This window comes from Oryzias latipes, chromosome 5, assembly GCF_002234675.1.
Source record: "Oryzias latipes chromosome 5, ASM223467v1".
NCBI classification, from domain to species: Eukaryota; Metazoa; Chordata; class Actinopteri; order Beloniformes; family Adrianichthyidae; genus Oryzias; species Oryzias latipes.
The window spans coordinates 7,498,871-7,517,378 of record NC_019863.2 but is presented as its reverse complement, the minus strand read 5'-3'; the positions used below and the strand labels follow the sequence as shown (position 1 = coordinate 7,517,378).

Below are 18,508 nucleotides of genomic sequence, written 5' to 3'. Positions count from 1 at the left end.
AAAGATTAGCACTGATAGGCCATCTCCTACCCTAGCCAATTATTAGGAAACCCTTCGGTGTGCTAACCTAGAAACAAGGTCCAAAACCCACATTTTGCTTCAGTTTTGTCTGCGGTGATTCTGGAACAAGACAGGTTTGAGGGGTTGTCCGTTCACTCTCACTCAGAGGTCTGACCTCCAGACTCTTTCTGTGTGAAGCCACAGCAGCAAATGGAAATGTGTTAATGCGAGTCTGACACGACCAAATCAATCTGACAAGGATGATGCTCGCCATGCTGAACATTCCAGAATTTGAAGGTGGGTTTTGTAATAAAGTTAGCATCTGACAGAGGCTTGGCTTTCAGCAGTTCTGCTCCATGCTGGGAGAATTGATGCACAGAAAGCTGGAGAGCTCCCCCCCCCCCCCCCCCACTGAAGTGATGAACTACATCCCTGACAGCAGCAGGCGGAGAAGAATGAATACTGCAACAGTGAGCCACAACTAAAGCCTCCCACAACATCATGGCCAGACTCAGCCACAGGCCTCAGAGAAAGCTACTTGGTCCTCCTCTATCCAGGGTTTCCAATGTCTATTATCTAACACCTAAAAAAGATCACCAAGCTTCTTCCATAAAACAGCCTTGAACTCTTTCATTGAAGGGCCCTTCTGCCAATAGTGATGGTAAACTAGTAAAATGCCAAACTTTCACTACAGAAACAGTCAGAAACTTTAAGCAACCCTGCATGTTAGCTTGGTATTTCAGAATGAACATGGTCTTTAAGGTTTACATAATTAATATGAATAAAGTCAGCAGTCTGACGTCAACAATAGTCAAATTTTACTGCCAGGAAAGTGACCGCAAACTGACCAAACTGAGTCTGTTGGAGCAGCTGCCAGCCCAAATGAATCTTCCCTGTCCAACATTCACACCCTGCTAATGCAAAGCAAATACGCAACTTGTCTTGAGCATGCCGTTGTGCTCCCACACTCCTCTCCTCCTTTTCATTCCCAAATCCCTACATTTACCCACACTCTGGCTGAGATAGCAAACCTGACACTGATGCCCTGTAGTCCATTAGCGCTCTCAGAGCACCATCTCATTCTGCCCTGCTGCTACCCTCACGCTTTCCTTATCTCAGATCCCCTCCCGTACAATCTTCTTTTCTCTGCAAGTCCCAGTCAGAGTCTGTCACTCAGTATGTCCATCCTGAATGTCTGAATTGTTGTTGAATTGTTGTCTTATGCATGAATTCTGATATGTGATATATCAGATATATACTGATAGATCCATCTAAGGACAAAAATCTGTCATTAGAAAACAACCGTAAAGAAAACAACCTCAGTTTGGCCCATATGGGGCCACATATGCAGTTTCTTAAGTCCACATTTAGTCTTTCCTGACTTATTGAGAAAGCACAAACCAAACTTTTGTTTACATGGACTTTAAGCCCAATACTTTGCACAATTCTCATCCTGCTAGTTTGGTCAAATTATAATCCCAGTTTGGCCCAACAGGGATTAATTTGTCCAAGACTTGCCCACAATGCCTTCTTTTGCTATAGATGCCAAAACACAGTATTTCCTCACTACATTACGGTTCACCTTTCATGGTCTGTCTGTTTCGCAGATTTTTTCCCCCGTACATTTGCATGTTTGTTTTTTTTCCCTTTACAGCGCACTGGGTTTTGCTTACTGATTGGCTGTTGAACTTGTTAATCAATCAATGCTGTGTATCCTGTACAGACTATGTTGCAACATTGACAAAGATCTTCTAATCTTTGTTTTCATTCTTTAATAATGAACTTCTTTTTCTGTGAAGGTTTGAACTTTAAGAGTTTCATCAAGAGATAAATGTGTGAAAATGTTCATGTCTGCCTGAGAAAACTGTATTAAGTACGTAGTGAGGAGTTTAATAGCCTTAAAAATATATAGAATTCTACTTTGTGGATTTTACCTATCGTGGATCATTTTTAGAATATATACCCCATGATAAACAAGGGAACACTGTAACCCAACAGAGGATCAAATGCATCTTTGATTTACAAAACTATATTAAAAAAATAGTGTTAAGCTTAATGACTACATTTATTCAACCCACTTCATCATGAGTCCCGTTTAACATCCTGATTTTTCACTTGAAATAAATGACCTTTGGCTGTATCCTTCTGAGTGGGAAACACAACTTATGCCAGAGTCCAAATATCTCCAGTACTAATTGTGTAGATCAGTAAAACAGAAAAGAACCTGAGAAATGTCCCCAATGTCCACTTCAGCAGAGGTCAGCGGCAATGCGGTAACAAGACCCCAGCCCTGACAGACAAATGAAAATGAAAGATGGCCAAGAAGGTAAACACGTGGAGAAATGACCTTGACCTGCAGTCTCCTTAATTTTCTGTCTGAACCACAACCTCCTCCACCCCACATCTGGAAGAAATGTCCACTGGAACTTCTGCGAATCCATCAGTCAGCTTGATCACACATTAACCTGTCCCTATCAGCCTCAATCTACCTTCAAGATTCAACTATGGCTTACCAAGGTCTGCTGTTTCAACACTTTTATTATTCCCATTTGTCTTAGCTAAGCGCTAAAAACTGCTTTGCTTTAGGATTTCTTGTTGGGAGAGGAGACAGCAACCACCTGGGGAAATAAGCACATAGCTGTGATTGCATCCCAACCTCTCTCTGTGAACGGAGAATCATTTCAGTCTGTGAGGAGTGACAGGTAGGGCTGCTATGGCAACCAAACTAAGGCAATGTCCCAGACAGCAGGTCTTCACAAACGAAACTGCTAGTATGCTAGCACCCACACACTGACATAAACACAACAGTAAAAACCTTACCACTTGGACTCCAAGTGAATGTGAAAGACTTCCTTTTTATTCTTGAATTTTGACCCCCAAAAAAACACTAAAAGCCTTAAATCTGAATGAAACCACAAACCTGGTCTGCTCTTCAACTGCCTTCACATCCTATCCTTATGCTTAAAGTCATTTGATCTATTTCAGTAGTGTTTCCAGCTGTCTTTTAGTTATTATGATGCCACTTTTAGCCTACATGAAAAAAAAAACTGTGTTTTTTTCGAGGACATAGTTTCTGCAGATCTGCAGGGGTTCATTAGAAATTCACCTTTAAGTTGGGGGCAGGACTGTTCCAATCATCCTTCTGTTTAGACTCTCTCCCATGAGCTTCCACCCCCTAAAAACTTCAGCATGACATTACCAGTGCAACAAAAATGCCAAAGCATACTGGAGCCAAACAACTGTTCAGTTCTGAGGCAGAGTTCAGTTCAAATGAGGAAAACAAAGACGTCTTCAAGTGGATACATCAAAATGGAGCGGGGCCGGGAGCTTGTGGCCCACCCAGTATATTTTTCCACATCACAAATACGCTCTTTTTCCAATGACATTTTTTTATGTCTCATCCTAATTCACAAAAATTTGAATAAAGATTGAGAAATGCACAATTTAGCTTAATTTTCTTTATGTATACCCTCCATCATGAGAAAAATGCCACCAAAAACACCATTTTCATTGGATAGGGTCTTTAAACATGATACCAGTTCAGGAATCCCTATCTAATATTATTTTTATCTCCAGTGATGAAAGTCAGGCAAGGAAAAAATCCCTGAACTTTTCTTTGAGCGATATGGCGGGCACAGAGCGAAATTTTGGAAAAATACGTGGTCTTAGATGCATTCTGGTGCATTCTGGCAGCTAGTTATTCACTTCTTTATCAAGAAACTAAGACTAATTGGAGCATCATGATTTGTCATTCAAACCCCTAGTTTGACTCTCCATTAAGGACTTGCTGGTCCTAAAAAAGAATTTGGAAAATTGCTCAAAGTAACACAATCCTACAATCTACGCTTTTCCTTAAAGCTGCAAAACATACAATTGCTAAAATATAGTAACATCAAAGCCCCAAATGGCAAAAAGAACACCAGTAACTATGATATTCTATGAAAATACCTCAGTTATTTATACATTATTTCTGCTTTAGAAATGACTGATGTACAACATCCACTTGCACTGTTTTCTCAAACTATAACTACATCAAAATATGGGATCTGCTTTAAACTATAATTCTATAACATAATACATCAATTCTTTAACACCAATACTAAGTAATCTGGGAAATATCAAAACAAACATACAAACTAAACTAAACATTGTAAACATTATTTTTTAAGGGAGTGCGGGTCCAAACCATCAAATACTTATAATTAATGTCAACTATACTGAACTAAATCATGGTAATTAGGGAATACAAATAAATTAGATAGAGAAATGTATTCAAAATAAAAACTGAAACTCAAAACATAAAATTGAATTTTTTCAAAATGTGGTTTTGAGATTATTTTACACAAAAAAGTATTTGACCTACACTACCTTAAAAATCTTTTTTTTCCAGCCAAGACCACTTCAATTTGTTTTTTTATCGTCTTCTCACAACTGAGGTCGTGACCACGCTCAATAATGACGATGCCTGCCATTATTTTAACACAAATTTGATCGCAAACTCTTCAGATGTGTTTGTGAAAGTTTAGCGTGGGTCCGCTAGTTTTGGTCTCTAGGGAAGCGAGTCACGCTGACCACGTGGTGCAGACAGAGCCAATCAGACCCGTCGACGCATCCGAAAGCAACTAAAACGTCCCGTCATTGGTCAATTAGGCCGGGAAGACGAGAGATGGCCACGACCATAGAGGAAGCGATCTGCGGAGAAATATAGAAAATAAAGCTAAAATTAGCTGATTTCAGACCATTTTTTAATCTGGAAAGCGATTTGTCCGTAGAGATCAGGTCTTTATTTCCCGGAAAGTACGTTCGGTTTGCTCAAAAACCCGGATTTCCGGGAATTCCCGGAAGACTTTCATCACTGTATCTCAATATAACATTATTGATTTTGTCTTAAAAAAAACAAACAGGATTTTTTTTTACTCCAATAACAAAAGAATAAAATGTGCAAGTATGATGAACAACTGTAGCTTTTAACTCGTTACCTAAAGATATTGTTAGAATACAGGAATCTAATTCCCACTCATCAACAAAAAATGGCCACAAAATCAAGAACAAGCTATCAGACTCCATGATGTTGCCCAGGGGATCATAAGAATTATTTCTGATTTATGAACCTTTAACACCATGGCATTCTCTGCAAAATTAAAGTGAGCTGCAATGACGACGATGTTAAGCTATTAGAAAAATAAGGCAATATCTTTGCGTGACTTTTGGTATGGAAACTTAGCGTGCTCTGTATAAACACGTCCTTTGATCTCACAAATATTTGTATGTTCAGTGTTGAAAAGAGGATTGTTGTAAGACAAAAAAATTGTAAACAGCATTGACACTTAGAGGGCCTATACCATGTCAAATGCATTTTTTGAGCTTGTAAGTGTAGTATAATGTTCAGTCTCACAATAGGAAACCCTAAAGTGGTGCTTTATCCGTTGACGCATCTCTGAGTATTCCTCTAAAAACCTCCGATCTGAGCACACCCCCTCCCAACCCTCAAATCATGAGCTGACATAGATAAGTGAGAACAGCCCCTTCCAGGAAGAGTCTGCACTGCCAGCACCGCCCCCAAACACAAACACCCACTTTTTTGTGCAGAGGTGGCAGTGTTTGATACCTGCTGGCACAGCTGATGTTTTGATTTTAATTTGATTTGAAATGGTTTTAGTTATACATTCATACAATGACGAATCAGACTTAGGATAATTAGACATATTGTTAAATATTGCTTGAAAGGGAGTGGAAGGATGGATCGGGACAATTGTCATCATCACATGATATGAAATGATATCCTTCCTGGTCAGTGCAACAGTCGTACCTTAAAAACAACCCATAGTAAAAGATTGGACCAAAGAAACTTTCCTTTTATATGCACAATATGCACATCCATCTTTGCAAAAGCTTGAATTTTGTTTGTTTTCGTGGGTGAGATGCAGACACGCTGTGGAGGCCAACTCTGGGTTGACGTCATGAAAAGGGCGGCACCCACAAGGAGCAAAAGCCTCAGAGATCCAGTTAGAAAAGAACCTAAGGAAAAAAATAATATTTAATATAAAGATCGTACGGAGCCCGTGTCCTGACATTAAGATATAAAAATATATCTTGTTCCCACAGATTAAAATCTTGTTCCCACAGGTTATTATGTCGTTCGCACAAAATACTATTCCGTTCCCACAAGATACTATTGCGTTCCCTCAAAATACTATTCCGTTCCCTCGAAATGATTAACTCGTGCGAACGCAATAATTATGTCGTTCGAATGCAATAATTAATCCGTTCGAACGCAATAATTATTCACGTCATAAGTCATTTACGCGGATATGCTCTCGCCGGCAAAAGCCGCTTCAGCGGTAACTTCCGTGTCTCTGTGACCCATATTCGTTCAAAAAAGGAACATGAAAAACAAAAATGATCACTTTATTACCGTCTCAATGAATATAAGAAAAATATCAAAAGATTTATGATAACTAGGCTGCTTTGTCATACGATAGCTCCTGCTAGGCTACTACTAGCTCCGCCGCAGAGCTCTTTGATGTATGCCGGCATTTGGGCAACTGGCTGGTCGGTTGACAGACAGCTGATATTGTAGTTTAGGGTCGAATAGGAATAATAATATTCAGGACTTGTCTTTTATTAACTTTAGCAGTCAGTCGCTTTACATTCGAAGGCTATTAGGCTACATGCTAACTGACTAGCCGATCATATCCTGTTATTAATTTACGTCATAGATTTACAGCAGATACCTTCACATTTCTGTCAGTGTGTGTCATTACATTGCATTGAAGACACGGAGGATGTTTAGAGAACAGATTTATTTATTTCAAATAGCACAAAAGCATCCATCGTATTCACGTTCATTCACATGATGATGATGATCTGGTACGCCCTCAGTCATCTTGCTGCAAAAGCCGCTTCCTGCCGCTACTTCCGTGTCTCTGTGAGCATTCAATAGGGGTAAAAATAAAAGCAAGAATGGTCGATCTGTTATTTTCTCGATGAAAATCTGAAAAATATCATATTAGGCTGGCTGCTTCGCCTAAAGCACTTACGTTTAGCTCGTAGCATAACAACAATAGCAGTACGTCACGTTTCCCAGCATGCTTTGCTACCAATCATTGGTCTTGTTGTTAGACCTTGGTCACAGGGACACGGTGATTGGCCAATGATTGGCAGCAAAGCATGCTGGGAAACGCCGGCGAGAGCATATCCGCGTGAATGACTTATGACGTGAATAATTATTGCGTTCGAACGGATTAATTATTGCGTTCGAACGACATAATTATTGCGTTCGCACGAGTTAATCATTTCGAGGGAACGGGATAGTATTTTGAGGGAACGCACTAGTATCTTGTGGGAACGGAATAGTATTTCGTGCGAACGACATAATAATCTGTGGGAACAAGATATATTTTTATATCTTAATGTCAGGACACGGGCTCCGTAAGATCGCTCTCTTGTGTGCCAAAGGTAACATATTATTACATACATGAATCCAAAGGGCTAAAGGACAGCATGGTATAGGCTAAAGGACAGCATGGTATAGGCCCTTTAATATAATGAGAAAAGCAGGAGTATCAGATCAGTAAATAAAAGAAGGTCATTGTTTGTAGGGAATGGAAATAAATCAAATAAAATATAAAAAAAAGTAAAATCACATTTATTTAAAAGCTGCTTTATTGGACTTATTAGTAGTTTCAGAAGTATTTATATACCTTAAAAGTTTTAGCAACTTGTTGTGTTGCTCTACTTGTTCATTAAGAGCTTCCACTCACATTAAGCTAATCAACTGCAGCGTTTATTCAGATTTAAAAGGGTGTGTTTTTTAGACTGCAGAAAAAAATAATTAAACAAGTGATTATGCCAAACCCAAGATTTCCAAATTGCAGGAACAATAAATTGTGGCGTGACTGTGGTTTAATTTGGATACTATGAATTGAAACCATAGAGAGGACGTTTCAACATTAATAAGTGCTTGCAGCTCAGACAAAACACTAAAATTAGCGATAAATGTTTTCAATCTGTTGCCGTTCAGTGTGGGGTAAAACCTTTGTGAGTCACATCATTAAGGATGGGAACATAATGCGGCTACACTGTTTTGATTGAAGCCTCCAATACGAGATCCCACTGCACTAATTGCGTATTAGTTGAGCTGGTATGTAAAACCTTTCTCTAGCTTTGTTATCAAGGAAAGTCTGGCCACTTTGGAGACTCCCATACTCTCCCTATTTGCCTTTTGTCTGTGCTAAAGTCCTGATGTGGGAGGCATATTTGGTGCTCTCTTTCCTCCACTCATGCTGCCAGCCACTCATCAACAGGCAGGTAGGGATGATATGCATGTGGTGTGAAGGCAGAGGGAGAGGATGAGCAAGCAGAGGAGGAGACAGAAGTAAAAAGAGACATAAACAGACAGGAGGGACACTATATTTAGCAGAGGAGCTGTCACCTTCTGTTATGCACTCCTGAATAAGCATAGTTTGACAGCATGAATCCTGTGCAGCAGAGGTTGCTGGAACACACCAACACCACTCCCTATTTCTCAACAGCAGCATCTCTGTAAAAAAACATTCAAGTATTGCAGTAATTGCAGGGAGCCTGAGAGCCTTAAAGACCCACTCAGATAAAAATGACGTTTTCTGTATTTTTAACATGTTCTTGAGGCTTTTTTTAAAGAAACTTAAGCTTCAAATTGCATTTTTAGCATCTCTTCATTCAAATCGTTGTGAATGAAAAAAATGCAGTTGGGAAAAGCTTGTAGATTTGATGTAGAACTCACAATCGGCGGACTAAAAGCTCCCTGCTGTGCTCCATTCTGATGGATCCACAGACAAATAGTTTGTTTGTTTTCCTCGTCTGGGCCGGAATCTGCATCAAAACTGTACAGTTGGATAGCTCCAATATTGCTGACCATTTTTGTTGCAATGGTAATGCCACATTAGAGTTGAGAGGGGCTGTAAGCCAGCGGGAGAGTGTAAACAGACAGATGATGGGAAATGGGACAGGCTCACTCCACGCCGAAAGTCAGAGGCAATTTTCTAATGAACTCCTACCACTCTGCAGAAACTATAAGAAGCAAAAAATGGCATAACTGTAAAAAGACCACAAAAAAAGAAATAACAAATAAAAACTATAGATCAAAAGATGTTGGAGTCTGAGACTTTAGGCTGAAACCAGCAGAGAAGCATGCAGCATCAGCACAAACAAAGGGTATTTGTAAAAGCCCCACACACTGCTCTGTTACCAAGGATTTAATTGTTTGTTGATGAGGAATTGTGAAGAGCTGTGAAAAACAAGGAGTGGAGCTAAGTGTCATCTTCTTTATAGTGCTGCTATTTGATCAGGAGTACGTCTGCCGGAACAGGCAGGTGAAAGAACTGAGGAGGCAATTGTTGGATTTTTGAAATAAACTGCAAAATGCTGAAACTAATTAGCTTAAATCTTGCAACACATCCCAGAAATATCTTTTTTTCTAACAGACTTGAGAAAACCATGCTTTTTAGCTCTGTATCTCAGAGATTTGCTTCACACCTCTTGGCAACATAAGCAGTTCATGCCAGCGACACAAGCCTAATTGGTACAATAAGCGGTTATATTGAGTATTTGTGTAACTGTGTTATTGATATTAGCATAATGCCAGCAGAGAAGTACTATCTACATTAACAACATTTATGAAATGGATTTTAAACTTTTCAAGAAGCAAAACCGATCAAAGAAAAAGAAAAGCAGATGACAAAATGGAAGGGAAAAGAAGAGAAAAAAAACAGATTTAACAGATTATTAAAGTTTAAATTTAACTCTAGTTAGACAACAAAATGTGAATTTATTTTTTAAACTTCACTCATAAGACTTCAGCACTACAGTTTTCCTAGAGTTTGTCCTCTGTTTGATGACTTACTTTAAAGCAGTGACCCTGAGAGAGGAAAAAATACCTCTAGGCTACTCTGAGCTTCCAGTTAAAGATCCTAACAACTTCCCTGTTCTTTATATAAGGAACAAATCTGGTGCAAAAGTAGACAATGCTGTTGTACAGTCATCTAAACCTTTGTTTTTGTTTTTTTACTTCTTAACTACTAAATGACTGGCAAACCAACTAATCTATTGTGATTATTATAGGACTTGGAATTCTGGGAAAATCCTACAAAGACACAAAACAGCTGGGAAAGTCCTTTAAAAAATTAAGTATTGCACCAGCGCACTGAAGGGAACAATGAGAACAAAAAAATCTGATTCATTTTGTGGACGAAAACTCAGAGTTCAACCATCACAGCATTCTTCTTGTGGGAACTAAATGACTCACAAACTCACCAAACACAACTTTGTGTTATGTTTAATGTTATGCATTTGTGTTTAAAGCACAGCGCTTTGGAGAAACCAAACCAAGTGTTGACTCGAAGCCGGATGCAGAATTTGTGATTGTTGTAAAAGAGGTCGGCTTTGTTGATTGGAAGGTTGTTGTAACAACCTTCCATTTCTAAATACACTGATGACACGTGTGCATCTTGTAAAATTATAAATATTGTACAAAAGTGAAGAAAAGTCAATTTAAATTCTATTGACAGGTGTAGGAGCCATACTGAATAATTCTATCCTGTGCTGTGTCATCTTTGATGTCAATTAGAAATACAGGTTGGTGAACTGACCTCTGCCAGAAGGGCAAAAGGTTTTTGATCTCTGTTGCGGTAAGAAATGGATAAATAAAAGTGAATTCCATATTGATTATATAAATAATAAAATCAATTCTCTGCTACTTAGATTGGAGCTATTATAATCATTTATCATTTGTCAGCGTGCAAAAACTTTCATTTTGTTTATTTTTCAGGGAAACGCGACAGTTTAGTACTGGTGTTAGCCAAGTCAGTCTGCTGTTGCTCACCTCAGTAGCTACAAGTTATAGCGTGCGTGTTCCTATAGCGTGCCTACTATCAGAGCAACAACAATGAGTCTGCTTGGGACTGCCACAAAATGTAGATACTTTCTTAACCCTTGTGCTATCTTAGATGACCCCACCCTTACATTGACGTGTTCTCCCTACCATGACAAAGGTGGATAAAGGTGGAAAGATTTCATGTAATCCATGGACACCAGTGAAGATCACAAATCATTGAAGAAAAAAGGTTCAGAGCACTGTCTAGTGGGTCTAGATGACCCAACTCCCAATGGTAAACTGCCTAGGATAGCGCAAGGGTTACACATAAAGCTCTAGATACAAAACGCGTGTTCGATGGACACATGTTATGCCAGGTTAAACTGTGACCAATCAGGGCCTCAGATTTGGTTGTGGCTTGTGGATGGCGTCTCTTTTAATTCACGGAAGTGCCGACAGTTTGAAAATTGGAGAAGAAACTAATAATTGCGGCTGGAACTAAATGACAGTCAGCATGAAAGTCATTCATGTATCGGAACAGAGCTGTGAAAGAAAAAGCCTGGCCTAAAATGACAGGATTGAGCAAGATTCATGAGATTTACGCCGCTTCTACATTTCACACCAAGCATCTTCCATCTGTAGGTGGTTGACATGTGTTAGTGAACTGTAGAAAAAGAAGAAGCCCCTCCCTGCTTGTACAGTGTGAACACCATGGGCTAAATGCATGTTCAAGAACAAGCGTTTAACACATTATTGAATGTGTGACAGACGTTTTAAGATAATACAGGAACGGTCTCTTTCCAAGGCAAAATCATCTCTTTCACTGTTTGGAGAAAACCTTCCTCTCCATCACCAAATGGATGCGGGAGGGGTAAAAAATCCCCTCCACTCAGTGAGCTGACCACCACCAGCGCTTGTCATCAATGTAAAGCAGCTTAAATCTGGTCTGTGTCTGTGTGCAGGCCATGCCTCAGCATGTTCAACACCTCTGGAATGTGTGCAATCTCATTTAATAATAGCCATTGTAATGTGGTTGGGTGATAAATAATGACAGTAGGAGAAGATTGGCTGTTGAACAAATGCTCAGGCATTCTTTTGTTGAAGTGTAAATCCTAAAAGGTAGAAGTCTATCCATCTGTTGACTTCAGGGTCTATCTAGTACATTTTCTTCTCTTACATTGTAAAAACAATATAGAAATGCATCTTGGTTAGTTTGCACTTCCAAGTAGAAAGCCATTTAAGAAACAGGTTAAATTTGCAGAAAAATCAGTGTTGATGAATTCAGCTTGGTATTTTTATTTCCCAGTCTATAGAGGCAATGCAGAGCAGACCTGTTTCCTGACTGTCTAGACTCTCATGTGGCCAAACCTGAAGTCCACACACATGTGCTGGCAGACAGGTAAGCTGAGGATAAGCTTTTAGCAGCTCATTGATTGCCAAGATTTGATTGCGAGGAAGCCTGGCTGAGGCTTTCAGCTCTGTCTCTGTCAAAAAAAGAAAAAGAAAAGGTGGAAGAGGCACAACCTGGGATAAAATGAAACTCTATTTTAACAGAAGACATAAAATACCAGTGCATGACCGCCAACATTAGAGGAACACTGATTTAACATGCAGAAGACAAAAGTAAATACACTCACGGAGAATCATTGTAAACATTTTTAAAAGGAGATTTTTGAGATGAAAGGAAGAAAGGATGTAGCCCCTGATTGTTGGTAGGATGAAAAGATGAAGGGCGTGCCAACATTTTTTACTCTGAAATCTGTCAGGAAAGATGAGCCGATACTGAAGTCTTTGTTCAGGCGAGACAAGGCACCCATCGACTCATTAAATGTCACCACAACAGCGTCCAAAAGGAGGGGGAGCTACAAAGGCTGAAGGAACCTAAAGATTTTCTCGTCTTTTTCTCTTCCAATAGCTAACCTGGTGCCCGTGTGTTTAGTGGACTACAAAGACAGAAACAAAACAAAGTTAAACACTTTCAAATGTGCCCGACGATTAACTCAACAAGCTATTACTTGTTAATATGGTACCGTTCTCCCACAGTTTGAGGGCAGTTCACCTCGGGTGTGACTGGCTTCTGTTTAGAAGGTCACAACCTCCCAGAGCCCCACTTGCTGAAATAGTATGTGATTATAGACCTTGTTTAAAAGTAAATATAGGACTTCTCAGCAGCTGATACAAGCCAGTCTGTTTGGGTCTTTAGCAGACAGAGAACATCTTCTTCACTGCACAAATGTTTTACAACATCTTCAAATTCTCACTGCAGGGGGATTCTTACAAACGAAACACACATTTATATCTAGAAAAACACAACAAAGTGTCTAGAGTTCTTTCTGCATGACATTGTTCAGGTTTTTTTTTTTTTTTTAAATCCAGGTCGGTGATCTTCTCGGAGGGAAAATGCCTTTGGTCTTATCCCGTTTGCTCCTTACCAGTTAATGACTCACTGTCCCGCTGTGCAGTGGATTTGGGTTCGTAACACTCCCCCTACATAAACACACGCTGGGACTACATTAGCCAACATGGCGCGTTTAGGTTCAGTAATCATCTTTGATGTAAACTTTGTAAAATCTGGACAGTGAAAACTTAATAGTTCATATGTTTTCTCCAGTAAAATAAGATATGAGGTGAATGAATAATATTTTAGCCTTGTAATGTGAAAAAAACTGCATACTACTGTTTTTCAGTGCAGACTAATGAACAAAAAGATGATAATAAATTGTGTTAAAATAATTTTTGGCAAGCAAAAAGAAATATAAAAAGAAATAAGAACATAGGGGTGAGATTATAAAACTAGGAATGTGGCTGTGCATACTGTCTCATTTCTGCAGCTTTGATAGACAGCAAACATCTGCAAGGCAAAAAGAAAGTGTGAGTTCTTTCATTGCAGAGTGGGATTGTCCCCTCTGCTCACTTTATAAGTGTGGGGCTGCGGTAGACCAATCAGAAGATTGGTTTGATTCCCGCCTTGCCTGTCCATATGTCGAAGTGTCCTTGGGCAAGACACTAAAACCCACCTTGCCTCTGCATGGTGGTGTGAATGGGACCGTGACTGTAAAGCACTTTGGGCCTTCGAGGAAGGTAAAAAAAGCGCTTGACAAGAATACACTTTTTGCCATTTACCATAAGATGCAAATATTCAGCAAAAAGTCAATAGTGTTTGTCTGCTATGGATTACCACGACGATGCAAAAAAAAGAAGACAAACAAGACTTTACCAGCTACCTCACATAACCTCTGATGCAGAAAAGTTTTGTTATTACAAGTGATGCCTACGGATGACAGCAGTATAACTACTTTTCCTGCACACTAGCACTTTCAAAATGAAGGATTTCCTTAAATGAGTACAATTAAGGAACAAATAAGCTGAGTGTTTAGTCTGCACTGATCTAAAGTTGTTCTGTGATGCATTAAGTGTCCTCCAGACCTCATTGGAAGCAAAAGCATTCAATTAAAAAACAGTAAAAGTAAATTAACTCTTTCTAAGTACAAGAGCACTGTTGTGTGAAATCCCACTCTTTTAAACCTTGGGAGAAAAAGAGTACATCTAACGAGGGAAGAGAAGCGTTTCCAAATAAAGTCCTTGATTATTGTGATCTTCCTTTGGTCATGTTCAGCCCCTCTCACCACTCTTAAAACCATATCATTTATTTGTTTTCTGGTGTTTATAACTGCAGTTTCCATTCTGACAAAGAGTTGAGTACAGCAATGATCCTTTTTGGGTTCATAAAAAAAAGTTCTCATCAGGTAAGGTGAAGGCTGAAGATCCATTATAGACACTGTTGACACCTGATAGACAAAGCACCAGAAACCGTACCGGCCCAGACTATTTTAACAGAACAGTTCAACACACAGGGTTTCATGTGGCAATGGCCAACATTCATAACATGCTGGATCTGCCCCCAGAGTGTGTGCCCAGCCAAGTGTTAAATTTGACTTGATTTCAGAAGGGAGACAAGGACACACAGGCTTTCGGTGCAGTGCAACCGTGCATTCAGATGAAGAGAAATCCTCCAGCCCTACATAGTCGAGATAATCAGAAGCACCTCTCATTCTTCCCTCACACACAATCACACCCGCTGTGCGGTTCTGGCTGGACAAAAGACAGCCTCACAAAGCCCAAATTCAGCCTGGTGCCACCAGTTAACCTGCTTCAAGATCCCAAAGCAAGAGCCAGCGAATAACAGAGCTGCATCAGATCAGAGTCATTAACTTGATTACGGTACCTTTAAAGGACAAGAAGATTCTGGGAGCAGAGAGGGGCTCGTAGGAGGGAGGTAGCCCCCCAGATGAAGAGGCCAGCAGGGCCAGCAGCAAGGACACTTTTTCCAACATGGTCCCTCCGTTTGTTAACAGAGGAGAGGGGGTCCTGCAGAAGAAACGATAAAAGGCCTGTTTTCAATTCCTTATGTAAACACAGGTGGGTGATTTTAGAAAAGAGGTTCATTGAAACACTTGCTGTTCGTCAAAACTTGGATTGTTGAAGTGGCATGAGGCACTTTCATAAACCTGAGGCATTTTTGCTGCTATATAATGCTCCTTTGTTTTGCTTTGTGTATTTTACAAGGAAAGAGGTTTCAAAGTTGACCCGTTCAGTCCAACCAGCTGTGCGCAGACTTCTACTACCTTGAACCTACAGGAGATTCAGCTCTGGAGTTGTCTTTTTTTTCTTCACAATAGTTTCTGCATGTTGTGCTGAATCTCTCTTTCTTTGTGGAGCTCCTTTCCTAAACGCCCACACAATTGTTCTCTCCGGCATTTGCTTCAGCGTGCGTCAAATTGGGAACTGTAAAAAAAAGGGTCTTCCTCTAGCTGCCAAACGACGACCCCCCCCCCCACCCCCCACCCCTCCGTCTTCTCTGTGCAGACCTCCACTTCTGAAAGCTGCACGTGAAGGGGGGAATACTTTAGGAATTACTGTTGTGTTTTCCACAGCGTGGGGTAATTTATTTTTCGCCAATTCTTGGCTGCAGAGCCGCTCCGCCTGGCGCGCGGCGGCTGCGCGCTCGCTGATTAAATCCCAAAGCGCATCAGCATGTTTGTAATCCACTACCAAAAAAAAGAGCTGAAGATAATATCTTCATAAAAGGACCTGGAAAACGCTCCCAGCTGGCACGGGACCAGCGCTGGAACTTACAGTAAAAGGCCGTTTAATGGGTTAGAAACTATAACAGACTAATAAAAGCCGCGTTCAGCTCTGATCATTGCACCAAGGCCGGTGATCTGCTTGTAAACGTGGATCAGAGTTTGTGGTCAAATTGTTAGTCTGGATTTTAAGATCAAGTTCCACACTGAGCCTCCTCAAAGCGTCAGCAACAACACAGCTTTGACATATCAGGACACGAGTGGAAAACAAGTGTCCTTTAGGAGAAACACACCTGAGATTTGACACATTTAGGATTAGGATTATTTAGTTAGAAAGGCACAGAAGCAAGTGCAACAAAACATGACTAAATATTGCTTCCTTTCATGTCATGTGAACATTTAATTATTTTTTTTTACTGACGAGAACACATTTGGGTTAAATCTATTAAATTATAGATTACCAGACAATATTAAGTTTATTCATTCAAGCTTTTATGTTGCACACAGATTATAATGTTGTACATTTGGCAGGAATTCTAGTGACATTTTCCACTCACCCACCTTCACTTCCAGCGAATTTTGTGCATCAGCTGCTCAAGAACACAGAGAAAATATCCACCCAGACTGTGAGTTCCACTGTCCGCAGGCGTATCCGCGAAAGAGCTCTTTGCACAAATATCCCACCACCAAACGCAGCTCAGAAGCCCTAAAAATCAACTTGATCGCTTTAAGTTGAAGTGGTGGCTGTGGTGCATAAGCCGATTCTGTATTTTCCCACAGGGAGACGCGACAAAACAAAGAGTTGTTCCTGTAGACAACCGGCGGCGCGCTGCTTCAGCCATGCGCTGCGGCGCTCAAGTGTGCAGCGGAGCGGATTGTGCAGGTGGAAAGGCTGAGGTCTCCCGGCTTTGGACACACCCATGGGGGAGGGAACCTACCTTAACATCCCTCCCCAAAATCTGATTTAAAAAAAGAGCCCCCCTCTGTATTTATATGCACCTCTGGGATGGCATGGCAGCTCCTGTTATGCAAAAAGTGAAGAGGTTTGTTTTTTTTGTTTTCTCCATATTTCTTGTTGATTGAATGCATCAAATTCCATCCAGGCTTCCATGTTTTAGTATATTTGAATAAAAAGTGGGAACAGCAGCTAAAAGTGTGTCAGTGATGTGTTACATAAATCTGATCCAAAACCTGTGGCTGCAGACTCTGCTTTCATTTCTACTCCTATTTATCTTCCTTGACAAAATACAGACATGCTATGATAACAGTGAAGATGGATTCAAATGAATGGAGTTCCCATGCTAAGACCGTTTACATTCAGCTTTCCATATAACTGATTGCAGAATGATGGAAACCCAAACCGAGTGTAAGACAGGAATTGTGGGAATTTGTGTTGGGCGATGAGGTCTGAACTCTGGAGATGTTTTGGTTGATGTATCTTCGTCGGACCGCAGGAAGCTTGTTTTACATGACCACTGCAGAATCCCAATCAGGTCAGGATATTTCTCAACTTTAATGGGCTGTGATTGCTGGATGCTGATTAATCTTTACTGCCTGGGGCCAGCACTCGGTGGTGTGTCCAGATTAAGCAGGGGGAAAAAAAGGCACTCAGTGCCTGTTTTGGCAGTGTTGTGGCCCATTATCAGGCAGGCTGGGTGAATGAATGTTTGGACTCTGGAAGAAAGATTAGGAACAAAAACTCATAAATTCATAAAACAAATGAGGGGAAAGTGGTCAGATTCAGATAGGCATGACTTCCTCCAACACCTTGGCGACCCGACAGAGGATCACCGGCTGAGATCAGAATCAGAAATTCATGTGCAAATGGAGCCTTAAATCTCTTAATCTCACTTGATCCCCCAGCTCGATCACACTGGCTTATTTTGCTTCTTATTCCGTCAGCACCCAATGCTGTTGACACTCGTCATACATGCTTATTATACCACAAATGATACATACAGTAGCTTAGGTGTCGAGGAGCCCTGAGGACATGGACACAACGACCTTGAACAACTCTAAGACGTCTTAACTGTGTAGTCAATAAGTGTTGTGGGGTTTTGTCTAAAATATTTTCACAGAAGATAAAATCAATTTTAATATTTGTTCAGATTTTTTTTTTTAATTTGCTAAGATTGCCTGTTTTTAAGAAACTGTTCATAACAACCCCTCCTTAACTTTAAAGTTTTTCTTATTGTTGGTTTAACCCTGTAAAGCCGCTACATCAAAAGAATTGACTGAAAATTCACTTTTTTTGGAATGAAGATGTTTTTTTTTCCAACCATCTGACGAAATCCACTACAACTTATTTCCAACATGAGTTTTTCTTTTTTATGAGTTAGTATCAAATATGATTGTCATGGTGCCTCTGTCAGCCTCGCCCCCTCTGCTCTGCTCCTGACTCCACCAGCTGTGACCAATTCATCCTCATCAACCCTGCTGCTCTTAAGGAGACCCAGCTCCAGTATTCAATGCCAGTTCGTTACCCCTTATGGTGAGTACGCCTGGTCTAGTCTGTCTATGCTTTGCTTACCCTTGCCTCGAACTAATTGAATTTTCCCTGTCTCAGGATTCA

General features: G+C 40.3%; 1 protein-coding gene across 2 annotated transcripts in view; it reads right to left on the bottom strand.

Moving 5' to 3' along the window:
• LOC101159406 (semaphorin-3F) overlaps positions 1 to 16,835 on the bottom strand; it is a 69,125-nt gene extending 52,290 nt beyond the window's left edge. For both annotated transcript variants that reach the window (XM_011492622.3, XM_011492623.3), the window contains exons 1-2: positions 16,498 to 16,835; positions 15,078 to 15,220 (exon numbers count right to left, since the gene is read on the bottom strand). In XM_011492622.3, the coding sequence (XP_011490924.1) occupies positions 15,078 to 15,186 (109 nt within the window). In that variant the 5' untranslated portion in view covers positions 15,187 to 15,220; positions 16,498 to 16,835. The remainder of the gene's footprint in view (positions 1 to 15,077; positions 15,221 to 16,497) is intronic.
• Positions 16,836 to 18,508: the final 1,673 nt, after the last annotated feature.